Genomic DNA, 15,541 nt, shown 5'->3' on the forward strand with positions numbered 1-15,541 from the left:
CTTGTAAATTTTTCAAAAGTGGCAAATATAAGCACAAGTAGCAAGTGATATACTTATGCTTCTGAAAAACGTCAGTTGATGGTAAGTCTACTTTTTGTGTTTCAACCTTCATGTAAAATTAGCATTCAAAGAATCAAAATTTGAATCCCAATCTCCCTTGTATTCATAACCTATTAACTTATAATTGTTTAATTTTTTTAACTTGGCATTATTATTTTATATTGGTCATAGTTTAAACAGACTACACAACCGATTTCATAAAAAAATATGCTAAAAAAACAAATAAAAACTATAAAATGGGTGAAAAAAACAAAAAACCTTAATAGTACACAATTTTACTTTTTCTCTTTAAAAGATAAAACTTTACCTAAAAACAATTATTAATTTTTTATTCTACATATAAACTTGCTGTGATTAATCAATATTGATGCAAATTATTGAAATTTCAATTTAAATACGGTAATATACTCTATTTAAACTTTCATATGTATTAATTAAATGTTGATAACTTATAAATTTATGTATCGTTTTAGTTTTTATCACCATATATTATAATATTGTGTTTTTTATATTACTATATTTTTTTTTTGTTAAAATAATTTATTAATATTTATTCAACTCCAATTTGAGCACAGTTAAATCATTAAACCGTAAATCACTATCTTAACAAATTGAATGACAAGTTCGATTGGTTTTGAAAACTGACCATAATATGTTAATTACTTGCATATTTTATACAATTATCTAACAATCATATGTATATTATTTTATATTTTATTTCAAAAAAAAATATTTTTACATATTTTTATTATTTGAATATAACATTTTTATGATTAAAAGGAATGTTCAATAGATTGTTTAAAAAAATGTAATGTCAAATGATCATTATCTTATAAAAACATAGAAAAGACATCAAAAGAAATGGTTCCTGCCAAAATAGTTGTTATAAGCATCAAAAGAAATCAAAAGAAAAGTTGTTTGGAAATTGAGTAAATTTAGGACTTGTTGTATTATATGTTTGGATACTGTGTACATGCTTATTTGATACAAAGTAGATTTTATAAACATGTCTTTCTTTCATTTAATATAAATGCATTTTATTTATGATTTTCGTTTGTTTTGACTGATTATTTTCGTTTATAGGTCCATTTTGCTTTCTCTGTCATCGATGACGACACTTTATTCCAACCAACACAGTTAGTTCTCTTATTTGTTGAACTTGTTTGTTGTTGTTTGATTGAACTTTTTGGTTGTTGTTTGATTGAACTTGTTTGTTGTTGGTTATTATTGTATGTTGTTATACTAGGTTTATAGTTCTTCCTTTATAAAACACAAAAAACTGAAATTTGTTATTTTTTTGTTTTTCAAGTCTCTGTAAAAAAGGATTACAATTAATTAAAAGAAAACAAAAAAAATTGATTTACATCGTATATTAACAAAATTTGACGTCGTCTCCTAATATAACGTTGTTCATGAATTAACCGTTAAAGGCTCAAAATATTCAAGATTGTACGCGATTTTTGTACTAGTGTTTGTAATAATACATATAAAGGATATTTTTATTTATATAATGTAATTAATTACTTGATTTCAAAATAATAACTATTTACTACCTAAATTTAATATAAAAATATGAGTAAATATAAATGAGGAAGAAAGGATGGCGTTTGTAATTATCGTTTTTTTTTGTAATTTTAATTGTTTCATGTACTAGTCTATTGGATATAGTTCGTCCCATTGCATTTGACATATTATTTGTTTTAAAATTTAAATTCAATTCCATTGTAGTTGAAAAAGATATTTTAATGAATTAAAGATCTTTATACATTATTTTTTACGTTGAATTTTAAATAATACGCAACATTTCGGATATTATTTTATTATTCGTAAAATTTGTTAGATTGAATTAACTTTACATTTATTCAGTATTTTTTATTGATGTTTATACTTAATTATATATTTTTCTATTTAGTTAACTTATTTATGAAGTTCATCATTATTATAACAAGAATTTTCTGTTAGTTTATTTAGACTGTGTATTAAAAAACTAATATAAATATAGACATAGAAGACAGACAATTTGAACCAACATCCCACTTTCTATTGATAAAATGATAAAAACATAAACACTTACACCATAAAATATTTATGTCAGATATAAAGATAATACAAAACACCAACAATATGTACCATTTGATGTATAGAACGTTACAAAACACCATATAAATATTTATAAAGACTATAAAATCTATCAATTTTAATAATAATATATTATTATTATTATTATTATTTATTTTTAAAATATATTTTATAAACACTCTGGATTCATCATCAAGAGAACCATTCTTATTACCAACGGAAGGTAGCTTTCTTATTACAATATACCGTGTTTTCTTTTTTGTAATAGAAGATTTTTAATTTGAATTTATTGATTTTCCAAATTGTGTTTAGATATTTAGTAGTAAAAGATGTGGTGTATTACACTGTCGTCTAAATTAGAACTTATGAAAGGAATCACATGATATATCTCGATGATGATATATCTCGATGATGATATATATATATATATATATATATATATATATATATATATATATATATATATATATATATATATATATATATATATGCTCCCTCCACCTCCACACATCTCTTCCTCCACCTCCCCTTTACTTTTTTGCCCCTTCCTCCACCTTTCTTTTACTATTTTGCCCCTCAGTAAAATTTTATTTTTAAAATTATTGTTTTGGTTTAATTGCTTCCTTTGTCCCCAGTTTGGTTGAATTGTGTCAAATTCATCCTCATTTTTTAAAAATTTTCATTGTCGTCCTCACGTGGTATAAAAGTGTCAATTGAATCCAAACATAGAAAAAATTTGTGTCAAAGTAGTCATTTTTCCTATATCTCTGTGTCTTCCTTTCATACAATCAAGTACGGATATTCATTTTACCTTATCCAATTTAAGGCTTTTCATAGCTCCAGAGAAAGGAAGACACAGAGATATAGGAAAAATGACTACTTTGACACAAATTTTTTCTATGTTTGGATTCAATTGACACTTTTACACCACGTGAGGACGACAATGAAACTTTTACACCACGTGAGGACGACAATGAAACTTTTTTAAAAATGAGGATGAATTTGACACAATTCAACCAAACTGGGGACAAAGGAAGCAATTAAACCTATTGTTTTTTAATTTTATTCATTTATAACATATTTCACTGATAACCTACGTAGTTCCTTGTATGAGTAAAATATTTTTCTGCAAAGCTTGGTGATCGTGAAAAGAATTATCAAGCAATCTTCCTCTTGTTCTCGGTGCAATACGTGATGCAGTGCGTTTATGGTGTAGTGTCCTTGTCGTGGTTCCTCTCTAAGTACGTAGTCATAATCCTTCCTATAATTCTAAACCCTAAACCCTTCCCATACTTCCAATAATCCTTTGAATATCCAAGCCAATATTTGTGTGGCTTTGGAATCTTTGTCACGATCCGAATTCGGATCTTGAGAAGAAGATTGTGTTCCTGTCTGCGCTGCCATTTTCCACTTTTCTCAAAACTACTTCGGACTTGTGACCTCAAATATTATATTGATTTGTTTTAATATTTTTTTTAAAATTAATTGAGTTTCTAATTTTTATAAAAGATTTATTTGAGATCTTATGTTTTTTTTCTAAATCATTATAATTTTAAGACTATTAAAAAAATATTATGCGATATGTTATTTACCAAAATCTGTTATTTTTTATTTTAAAAGTATTATATATCAAAATTAGAGAATTTCAATCTAAAAATTATTTAAACTTTGACACATGATAAATTTATATTCTAATATATGATATTTTCATATGTTAATGTCAATTTAATAAAATAATTAAATTAAAATTTATTATAAAAAACTCAATTAAAAGAATAAATATAAAAATTAAAAACAAATAAAAAACTAAATATAAACATTCAATTATTAATTAAATAATTTTCTTTTGTATTAACAAAATCTAAAAGAAAAAAATTTGTTAAAGCCAATTTATTTTCATCACTATTTCTTGCCGATCACTATTTTGTTAGAAAAATAACGTGATACACACTCAAATATTTTTCTAAAATTAGTTTTTATGTTAATTGATAATTGAAGGGCTTTAAATAGTTGTGATACTTACAATATTATGGAAATAAAATAAAATATGAAAATAAAATATCAACTATATTAAAAATAAAATCTGCTTAATCGATTATAAAATAATATTGTATCTAGATAAACCGAAAATCATAACTACTTACTCGTATTTTATCTCTATCAAAATCAAACTAAATATTACTAGATCCAAAAACTAATAAAATAATATTTAAATAAAATTATTAATAAAATCCTATCCCAAGATATTTTAAACTTGTTCATTACTATTTCTTGCCTGGCATGTTGTTCATCGTGAGTCCAACGAAAATAAAGTAGGTTGGATTTTTTTAACATTTAACGAAATCAAATCCAATACAATTTTTTCTGAATATGGTGATAGGTATTTTTTCCTCTATCTTAATATTTTATTCCATTACCACCATAATATATATATATATATATATATATATATATATATATATATATTCTGAGTATAGTTTCAAATTAATTATGGATTGAAAATTTATTATATGATGTGAATGAAAGGAAAAAATATACGTGTTTAAGAAAAAAAAATTGGGTTTTATACGATGAATGAATATTAAGTAAAAAAAACTATTAAATATCATTAATAATTAATAATAATAATAATAATAATACAATGATACCTTATATTATTTTATTTTATTATTAGATTAATTAAATGTATATTTTTAATAATAAATTATTCAAATATTAAATAATATAGTTTGTTTGTTTTTTACAAGACTAAAAAAAGTTTTAAAACTACAAATACAAGAAAAGGATGGAGAGAGAACGGTTAGCAAAAGAGAGTGAGTCTTTTTTTCTGAGAAGAGTGTAGGTGGAAATGGCAGAGCCGATAGGAACAAAATCTTCTCCTCAATCTTCTTTTCAAGATCCGAATTCGGATCGTGCCACGATTCCAAAGAATGCCGAGGAGAAGAAGGAAGTTGAATCTTTAGAGAAGGAGCTCGCCGACTTGTTCGGCTATTATAAGGAATTCATGGCTGAAAAAGTGGAGGTCGACCTGAGCAGCCAGTGGAGTGGTTCAAGAGACTACGTGGAAGACCTCGTCGCGTTTATGCTAAACGAGAGTAACCTTCCGCTCTCGAAGCTGGTCGACGAGATCTACGACCGATTAAACCGGGAGGTCCATAACGGCACAATCGTGGTGACGAAGCGGGTGACCTACGCGAGTGTGAGGGCTATGGTCGTGAATGAGGGAATGAGAACGAGTTTTGGACTGCCTAAGGCCGGTGCTGATGTATGGGAGGACACCACGGAGTCGTGTCTTTGGTGTTGGGAGGTGATTAAGAATTTTTTTTTATCTTGATCTTTTTCATGTTTATTTTACATTAACTATTCAATAGTATATGCAGGCGATATTTTCGGAAATGTTGTATAGGTTGCCGGAATCTGTCCAAACACATATTAGTAATCGACGCATGTGCCGCTCGAGGATCAAGGATAGGATTGCCGCGGTATCTGGTAATATTCGTTACACTGTTAGTTTTGGTTGAATGTAATTTGATTAATTATAATTAATAAAATTGTTTCATTTTCTTGAAAGCAAGAATGTGAAATTTTATTCTTGCGGTTGGTAATGTGATGTTCTTTTTGTATTTCTGTTTTTATACTGAAGCTAGCCTTAATTTACTTCGTAGTTGTTTCATTGTTTTCACCACCTTCTATTTTTTTATTTTTTTTTAGAAATGATGGAAGCTAAGAAAAGATTAAAGAATGCATGGATAAAGCTTGGAACTGTGGATATGCATTATTGGGAGGATGATGTTATTAGTGATGAGAAGTATGAGAAGCTACAGATGGAGGGATCGACAAATTCAAGAGAGTTCGAAAATGAGTTAAAAGAAGAGGCACAGAGAAGAACAAAAGGCATTTGCGGGTGAATGTAGTTCTGAATTAGTAACAACTTAGTTATGATTTCCGATTTATCTAGGTACAATGTTATTTTATGATCGATTAAGCAGATTTTATTTTTGTAATAGTTGATATTTTATTTTCAGATTTTATTTTATTAAAAAAAAATCTAAAAGAAAAATTTGTTAAAGCCAATTTATTTTAGACATCACTATTTCTTGCCGATCACTATTTTGTTAGGAAAATCTCGTGATACACACTCGAATATTTTTCTAAAATTAGTTTTCTGTTCATTGATAATGGGAGGACTTTAAATAGTTGTGATACTTACAATGTTACGGAAATAAAATAAAATATGAAAATAAAATATCAACTATATTAAAAATAAAATCTGTCAGATCATAAAATAATATTATACCTAGATAAACCGAAAATTATAACTACTTATCCCTATTTATCTCTATCAAAATCAAACTAAATATTACTAGATCGAAAAATTAATAAAATAATATTTAAACAAAATTATCAATAAAATCCTAACATTTAACTTTATACCAACATATTTTAAATTCGTTCATTACTATTTCTTGCCTGGCTTGTTGTTTATCGTGAGTCCAACGAAAATAAAGTAGGTTGAATTTTTTTAACATTTAACGAAATCAAATCCAATACAATTTTTTCTCAGCATGGTGATAGGTATTTTTCCTCTATCTTAATATTTTATTCCATTACCACCATAATATATATATATAAATATATATATATATATATATATATATATATATATATATATATATATTCTGAGTATAGTTTCAAATTAATTATGGATTGAAAATTTATTATATGATGTGAATGAAAGGAAAAAATTATACGTGTTTAAGAAAAAAAACTGGGTTTTATATGATGAATGAATATTAAGTAAAAAAACTATTAAATATCATTAATAATTAATAGGAAAATGATATTTGAACAACCTGTTTTGACAACATTTAGACACTGGACGCGTGTCTAAATGTGATTGGTGCACGTAGAAATTCTTTTTAAATGAAAGAATGACATGGCAATGAGAGAATTACGGGCAGATTCAACATGTAGGGTTATTTCGAAAATTTGAGATTGAAATGTTTTCAGAGAGAGAAGCTGGAGAACATTTCATGGAGCACCTTCGAACTAGTCACCACAATTCTCGTCGGATACCCGCCGCCCCTAGACGTTGCCGTTTTTCCTCCATCCAGTGCCGCCGCAGTGCCGTCGGTGTCCATCGTCTTCCACCCAGCCAGGCAGTTCAGATTGAGGGTCGCCGCAGCTCCGACGTTGGCAGACGAACCGAAGACGACATCGTCTTCCCTCCGGCCCAGCCAACCAAGGGCACGTTTTGAGTATCGATTCCTCCCACCCGCTTCCTTCCCTTTGCCGGACCCTTGCGGTGGCCGCTGGAGCATCGCCGGAGTGTCGTTGGAGTGTCCCCGGACCCTTTCAAGGTATGGTTTAGTGTGGGTTGAAGTTGTGTAGAAGATTTAGTGGTTGATGGTGTTTTTGGGTGGAAAGTATGAAGTTTTTTTCTAATTCTTTTGACGGTTTAATAGGTTCGGAGGTCCCTATATTTGTGTGTTCGTTTCAATTGGGTCCTCCAATTTTGGAATTGATCAATTGGGTCCCTAATTTGGTCAATTTGATTCAATAATAGCCTTTTCGTTAAATACAGTTAACGACGTTAACCTTTTTTAATAGGTGGCAAATTGAGACATCCAGGTGACACCGTTTGAGCCTTTTTTCAATCTTTGTTACCTCTCTCTGTCATGTAATGAAATCCAGTCCCCATCATCTTCATCAAATTTCACTCATCAATCACCATACCCTTAATATATAACCCTTTCATCTCCAGTTCAGAACCCTCATCCAATTTCCTTTCTTCTTCCTTCGATCATTTGTCTCATTGCTCTCCCAAATTTCCATTAATTCTCAATCCACTCTCTCGTTCCCAATTAGGTCCTATTCCTGTTCAAATTTCGTTTCTGGGTTCTCCCAATTCAAAGTTCTGCACTTTCCCTTTTTGCAGTGGAATTTCTCGTTCCTGGGGAGTTCAATTCCATTGTCTCTCACTAAAGCTGAAAACTTGGAGAGAAAGTGTCATAATTTCGATTCAATTTTTTTTTGACAATTGGGTCTGTGATCTTCCTGTGTGGGTAAGCAAGGTTACGAAAAATTGTGGGATCGTGATTTTGGCTGCAATGTTTAAGAAAACTGTCTATGACTATGGTTTTTGGCTGCAACATCAAAACGAGGTTTAAGAAAATATCATTTTCCTTCGCTGTTTCCTCTCCCATCTCATTTTGCACAGAGACACTTCGTTGCTTTCCGCTCACGCTTTCGTCCATTGTCGCAATCTTAATCTCTGTTCAGATGGTGTGGTTTGCTTATATATATATATATATATATATATATATATATATATATATATATATATATATATATATAAATAAATAAATAAAACAAAAAATAAAAAACTAAAGAGAATCGATCTGCAGGAGGTTACCAATTAATGGAGGAGTTGGTGTTGTTTTGTTGGATGTTTGGAATGGAAAAGAAGAAGAAGGTGAGGAAGGTTTGAAGTCAAAAGGGGATCTGGAAAAGGAAGAGTGTGAGAGCCAGGTTCTTACCCTAGAAAGGATTTTATTTTAAACTTAAAATAAAATAAATTCTACCCCTATGCGCCACATCATAATTAATTGATTCGTCAGCATGCCACGATACATTAAATTTAACGCCGTCCACTAAAATTAATGGTAGGGGCATTATTGGTTCAGTTTTACCAAATTAGGGACCCAATTGATCACTTCCAAAATTGGAGGACCCAATTGAAACGAACACACAAATATAGGGACCTCCGAACCTATTAAACCTTTTTCTGACCATTTACTGGTTTAGATCTTTTGACACAATTATTATGCCATTTATATACAATTCCATGTCCAAGGAACCACTTTTTGTAAAACTCATGGTGCAGAAACTGCAGTGGTAGCAAAGACAAAATAAGTGAGGACTTCAGGCAAATGTTTTGCACAACCAGGTCAACTACGTTGCAGGTACAACACTTGCACACTCCAAGCCAACCAAACTTGTAAGTTTTTAATGCTTATTTATGCAAATAAAAAATTTTATTGTTTCATTTATATGTTAAATAACATTATTTGTATTTTGGACTTTGTTTGATGTAAGTATGATTGTGGAGTTATTGTTTTGAGATTTATGGAGTTGTGGGATGTCGCTGAGGAATACGAAAGCAACACAATGTCCACCTACAGAAATGTAAGGTATAAAAATTTTCATTTTTGGGAGCTTTGATAGAAGATGTTGCATTTTATTGATATATTGTGCATTTATCTCTTTACAGGAGGAACTGCAACAGGTTAGGGAGAAATATGTTTGTGATTGGATCTTGGATGTGGACAATGTGCGGAGGGATGAAGTTTGCAAGATTTAGACCTTATGTAGATGTGGTTGAATAAGGATTTTTGCAATATGATTGATGTTTTGTTTACAACCTTTTGAATATGTTTTGATGAGGTCTGAATGTACATATTTTTTTGCTAGAAATGTTCAAAGATATGTATTGGTTACATTTATTGATAATCAAATTTGAAGATGAGAATGATCATTGTGTACGATGTATGTACTGCAGTCCCCACGAAATTTGGATGTCATTATTTAGGAAATCTTGTATGTATAGGGTTCTATGTAGAAGTAGAATAAATGATGAACTGTGCATTAAGTATGAACAAAAGAATTGTGCAAAGGAAACAATATTTGTAAAACTCATGGTGCATAAACAGCTTTGGTAACAAAGTCAAAATAAGTGGGCACTTCAGGTAAAGGTTTTGCACAGTGAGATCAACTATGACAATGACATTCATTTTGAAGTTTCAATTTCTTCCTTTGCAATATTTAAACATAAAAGTGTTGTTAAGACCATTATTATGACATTTATATACAATTCCAAGTCCAAGAAAATAATATTTGTAAAACTCATGTGCAGAAACAGTTTTGGTAACAAAGGCAAAATAACTGGAGACTTCAGGCAAAGGTTTTGCACAACGAGGTCAACTATGAATCTGATATTCATTTTCAAGTTTCAATTTCTTCCTTAACAATATTTGAACATAAAAGTGATGTTGAGACCTTTATTATGACATTTGTATACAATTCCATGTCCAAGGAAACAATATTTGTAAAACTCATGGTGCAAAAACAACTTTGGTAGCAAAGGCAAAATAAGTGGGGACTTCAAACAAAGATTTTGCACAACCAGGTCAACTATGAAAATGACATTCTTTTTGAAGTTTCAATTTCTTCCTTAACAATATTTGAACATAAAAGTGTTGTTGAGACCATTATTATGACATTTATATACAATTCCATGTCCAAGGAAACAATATTTGTAAAACTCATGTGCAGAAACAACTTTGGTAGCAAAGGCAAAATAACTGGGGATTTCAGGCAAAGGTTTTACACAGCAAGGTTAATTATGAAAATGATATTCATTTTCAAGTTTCAATTTCTTTCTTAACAATATTTGAACATAAAAGTGATGTTGAGACCTTTATTCTAACATTTATATACAATTTCATGTCTAAGAAAAAAATAGTTGTAAAACTCATGGTGTAGAAACAACAATGGTAGCAAAGAAAAAATAAGTAGAGACTTCAGGCAAAGGTTTTGCATGGTCAAGTCAACTATGAAAATGACATTCATTTTGAAGTTTCAATTTCTTCATTAACAATATTTGAACATACAAGTGATGTCCAGACAATTTTTATGACATTTATATACAATTTCATATCCAAGGAAACAATATTTGTAAAACTTATGATGCAGAAACAACTTTGATAACAAAGACAAAATAAGTGGGGACTTCAGACAAAAGTTTTGCACAGACAGATCAACTATTAAAATGACATTCATTTTGAAGTTTCAATTTTTTCCTTAACAATATTTGAACATAAAAGTGATGTCCAGACAATTGTTATAACATTTATATACAATTTCATGTCCAAGGAAACAATATTTGTAAAACTCATGGTGCAGAAACTGCTTTGGTAGCAAAGGCAAAATAAGTGGGGATTTCAGACAAAGGTTTTGCACATCCAGGTTAACTATGAAAATGACATTTATTTTAAAGTGCACAACTCTTTTGTTCATACTTAGTGGACATACAATTCATGTTGACGCATTCAATGAGACTTAAGCCAAATATTTTGCACCTTTCATCTTTTATTCTACATAGAACCTCAAACATACAAGATTTCCTAAATAATGACATCCAAATTTCGTGGGGACTGCAGTACATACATCGTACACAATGATCATTCTCATCTTCAAATTTAATAATCAATAAATGTAACCAATACATTTCTTTGAACATTTCTAGCAAAAAATATGTACATTCAGACCTCATCAATACATATTCAAAAGGTTGTAAACAAAACATCAATCACATTGCAAAAATCCCTATTCAACAACATCTACATAAGGCCTAAATCTTGCAACACTTCATCCCTCCGCACATTGTCCACATCCAAGATCCAATCACAAACATATTTCTCCCTAACCTGTTGCAGTTCCTCCTGCAAAAAGATAAATGCACAATATATCAATAAAATGCAACATCTTCTATCAAAGCTCCCAAAAATGAAAATTTTTATACCTTACATTTCTGTAGGTGGGCATTGTGTTGCTTTCGTATTCCTCAGCGACATCCCACAACTCCATAAATCTCAAAACAATAACTACACAATCATACTTACATCAAACAAAGTCCAAAATATAAATAATGTTATTTAACATAGAAATGAAATAATAAAATTTTTTATTTGCAGAAATAAGCATTAAAAACTTACAAGTTTGGTTGGCTTGGAGTGTGCAAGTGTTGTACCTGCAACGTAGTTGACCTGGTTGTGCAAAACATTTGCCTGAAGTCCTCACTTATTTTGTCTTTGCTACCACTGCAGTTTCTGCACCATGAGTTTTACAAAAAATGGTTCCTTGGACATGGAATTGTATATAAATGGCATAATAATTGTGTCAAAAGATCTAAACCAGTAAATAGTAAAAAAAATTAGTAAAAAACTTCATACTTTCCACCCAAAAACGCCATCAACCACTAAATCTTCTACACAACTTCAACCCACACTAAACCATACCTTGAAAGGGTTTGGGGACACTCCAGCGACACTCCGGCGATGCTCCGGCGACCACCGCAAGGGTCCGGCACAGGGAAAGAAGCGGGTGAGAGGAATCGATACTCAAAACGCGCCCTTGGTTGGCTGGGCCGGAGGGAAGACGATGCCGTCTTCGGTTCTTTTGCCAACGCCGGAGCTGCGGTGACCCGCAATCCGAACTGCCTGGCTGGGTGGAAGACGACGGACACCGGCGACACTGCGGCGGCACTGGATGGAGGGAAAATGACAACGTCTAGGAGCGGCGGGTATCCGATGAGAGTTGTGGTGGCTGGTTCGAAGGTTCGAAGGTGCTCCATGAAATGTTCTCCAACTTCTCTCTCTGAAAACTTTTTAATCTCAAATTTTCGAAATAACCCTACATTTTGAATCTACCCCCAATTCTCTCATTGCCACGTCATTCTTTCATTTAAAAAAAAAAAATTCTACGTGCACCAGTCAACATTTAGACATGCGTCCAGTGTCTAAATGTTGTCAAAAAAGGTTGTTCAAATATCATTTTCCTAATTAATAATAATAATAATAATGATAATAATAATAATAATAATAATAATAATAATAATACAATGATACCTTATTTTATTTTATTTTATTATTATATTAATTAAATGTATATTTTTTAATATTAAATTATTCAAATATTAAATTATATAGTTTGTTTGTTTTTTACAAGACTAAAAAAAGTTTTAAAACTACAAATACAAGCAAAGGATGGAGAGAGAACGGTTAGCAAAAGAGAGTGAGTCTTTTTTTCTGAGAAGAGTGTAGGTGGAAATGGCAGAGCCGATAGGAACAAAATCTTCTCCTCAATCTTCTTTTCAAGATCCGAATTCGGATCGTGCCACGATTCCAAAGAATGCCGAGGAGAAGAAGGAAGTTGAATCTTTACAGATTAGTAATCGACGCATGTGCCGGGCGAGGATCGAGGACAGGATTGCCGCGGTATCTTGTAATATGCTCGTTAGACTGTTAGTTTTGGTTGAATGTAATTTGATTAATTATAATTAATCAAATTGTTTCATTTTCTTGAAAGCAAGAATGTGAAATTTTATTCTTGCGGTTGGCAATGTGATGTTCTTTTTGTATTTCTGTCTTTATACTGAAGCTAGCCTTAATTTACGTTCGTAGTTGATGTTTCCTTGTTTTCACCTTCTATTTCTTTTAGAAATGATGGAAGCTAAGAAAAGATTAAAGAACGCATGAATAAAGCTTAATGGAACTGTGGATATCCTCTTGATAAGGCATTATTGGGAGATGATGTTATTAGTGATGAGAAGTATGAGAAGCTACAGATGGAGGGATCGACAGATTCAAGAGAGTTCGAAAGATGAGTTAAAAGAAGAGGCATAGAGAAGAACAAAAGGCATTTGCGGATGTCCTCTCAAAAAGAGGAAAACCTAATTGAGTGAATGTAGTTCTGATATCAGTTCATGTCCAGTGAATGTCGATGGTATGTTGTGTGAATATATGCCAATTGTCGTATGGATTAGTAATAACGTGACTGATTTTATGTTGTAAATGAATTTCTCGATGGAAAAAGTTTCTTTAACAACCCACTTTTGCCAACTTTTTGACAACACCGTATGGCACGTATTGATTGGTCATTTTGATTTTTTTTAAAAAAGATATAATGTGTCGTTAAGGACATTTTAGGAAGGGAAAAAGAGTTTCTTGATTTCATTTGAGAAAACCCTATGTGTTTTTGATAATGCTAAATTTTACCATTATTTAAGCATCATTTTAGTAGCAAAATCAACTCCTTTCTAACTTATAACTTGTTTAATCCTCTTCTTTTGTCTTGTTTTCTGAATAATTGTGTTTTTGGCTACTTTGATGTACTTTCATCGATAATCCCTTATTTTGTAGCTAATAATGAGCTTGGAAGAGTCTCCAACAATGTATAGAGCTGAACCAAGAAGTTAGCACGCAGAAACGCTCGTCGACCAGCGAACGAACGCTCGTCGCTGTGGACGACTGAGAGGACGCTCGCCCTTTGGACGCACGAGAGGATGCTCGTCCAGCAAGAAGTAGACGCTCGTCCAAGATTCAGGACGCTCGTCCAGCGAAAACTCGCACAACGAGAAGTGGACGCTCGTCCAGCAAAGAGAGAGAAGAGGACGCTCGTCCAGCAAAGAAACGCAGTGGACGCTCGTCCATCGAAATACACGCAGTGGACGCTCGTCCAGCGAGGACTCGCAGTGGACGCTCGTCCAGCGAGGACGCGCAGTGGACGCTCGTCCAGCGAGCTAAGAGGACGCTCGTCCAAAGAGGCGCTTAGGAACGCTCGACATCGAGAAGTGGACGCTCGTCCACTTTCAGTGGACGCTCGTCTACTTTCAGCTGTTTTTCCAGAGAGTTTCACGCCCGGGAGCGACTGAGAGGGCGCCGGGCGCGACTTTTGCTGATGTGTCAGACTGAGCTTATTTAACCCTAAAACGCGAAGGGGAAAGGGTCTTTGGTTCTTTGGAGGCGCAATTTCACTCAGAGGAGAGCTTGGAGGGCTGCTAGGGTTCGTGGGAACACTCCCTTCTTCCTCTTGGGTTCTTCATCTTCTTCCATGGCCATTTTGTAAGCTTAAAGGCTCTCCATGGAAATGAAGAGCCAAACCCATCTTGTTGGGGATAGATGTAGCCCTTGAATTCTTGTGTAATTGTTGAATGATTTGATTATATATATGCCTTTTCTATCAATTGCTAGTATTCTTGTTTCCGATCTTAAAGCTTGCATGTAATGGGGACGTTCATGACTTGATTTTGGGGTTTCATGGATTATGGGGACGTAAGATGGAACCCAGAACTGAAACAAGAGTCCTTGTGGTTCATTGAGTCTAGGGATGGAAGATGATTCACATGTTGTCTTAGATCCTAGATCTTTAATGCAGGTTTGCTTGTTAGATTGTCCAAGGGATTGGAGTTTGATAAGGAAAACCTAGGCTCTTTCACCTAAGGGATTAGGGCTAGAGTGTTTTAGTGGATTGACTTTAGGAAATTGATAGAGAGGAGATGAAATTGGTTATACACAAGAGTGCATTGGTGAAAACTAACCTTAACAATGTCATTTCATACCATTTCTAGTCTTTTCCATTTCCAAGTGCCTTCAATACCAAAGTCCAACCTTGTAATTACTTGTGAATTTATCTTTCTGCATATTTTCTTAAATGTTGAGTTGTTCTTGAGTCTAGATGAGTTGTTAATCGCACAATTCTCTAGTATCGAGTCTCTTGGGAAAACGATACCTGGTCTTACCGGTTTATTACTTGAACGATTCGGTGCGCTTGCCGAAATCGC

At 32.1% G+C, this 15,541-nt stretch overlaps 1 protein-coding gene across 1 annotated transcript; it reads left to right on the forward strand.

Moving 5' to 3' along the window:
• Positions 1-4,964: 4,964 nt before the first annotated feature.
• On the forward strand, positions 4,965-6,193 carry LOC108327250 (chromatin assembly factor 1 subunit FAS1). The gene is made up of 3 exons (XM_017560973.2): positions 4,965-5,446; positions 5,520-5,628; positions 5,851-6,193. Exons 1-3 carry the CDS (start codon positions 4,988-4,990, stop codon positions 6,045-6,047), a joined length of 765 nt encoding a protein of 254 aa, XP_017416462.2. The 5' UTR covers positions 4,965-4,987; the 3' UTR covers positions 6,048-6,193.
• The last annotated feature ends 9,348 nt before the right edge of the window (positions 6,194-15,541 follow it).

This window comes from Vigna angularis, chromosome 2 (genome assembly GCF_016808095.1).
Source record: "Vigna angularis cultivar LongXiaoDou No.4 chromosome 2, ASM1680809v1, whole genome shotgun sequence".
NCBI classification, from domain to species: Eukaryota; Viridiplantae; Streptophyta; class Magnoliopsida; order Fabales; family Fabaceae; genus Vigna; species Vigna angularis.

Coding starts and splice junctions, on each gene's coding strand:
- LOC108327250 (XM_017560973.2), top strand. CDS start 4,988: ATGGCAGAGCCGATAGGAACAAAATCTTCTCCTCAATCTTCTTTTCAA. Junction 5,447..5,519: donor CGTGTCTTTGGTGTTGGGAG/GTGATTAAGAAT, acceptor TAGTATATGCAG/GCGATATTTTCGGAAATGTT. Junction 5,629..5,850: donor TAGGATTGCCGCGGTATCTG/GTAATATTCGTT, acceptor ATTTTTTTTTAG/AAATGATGGAAGCTAAGAAA.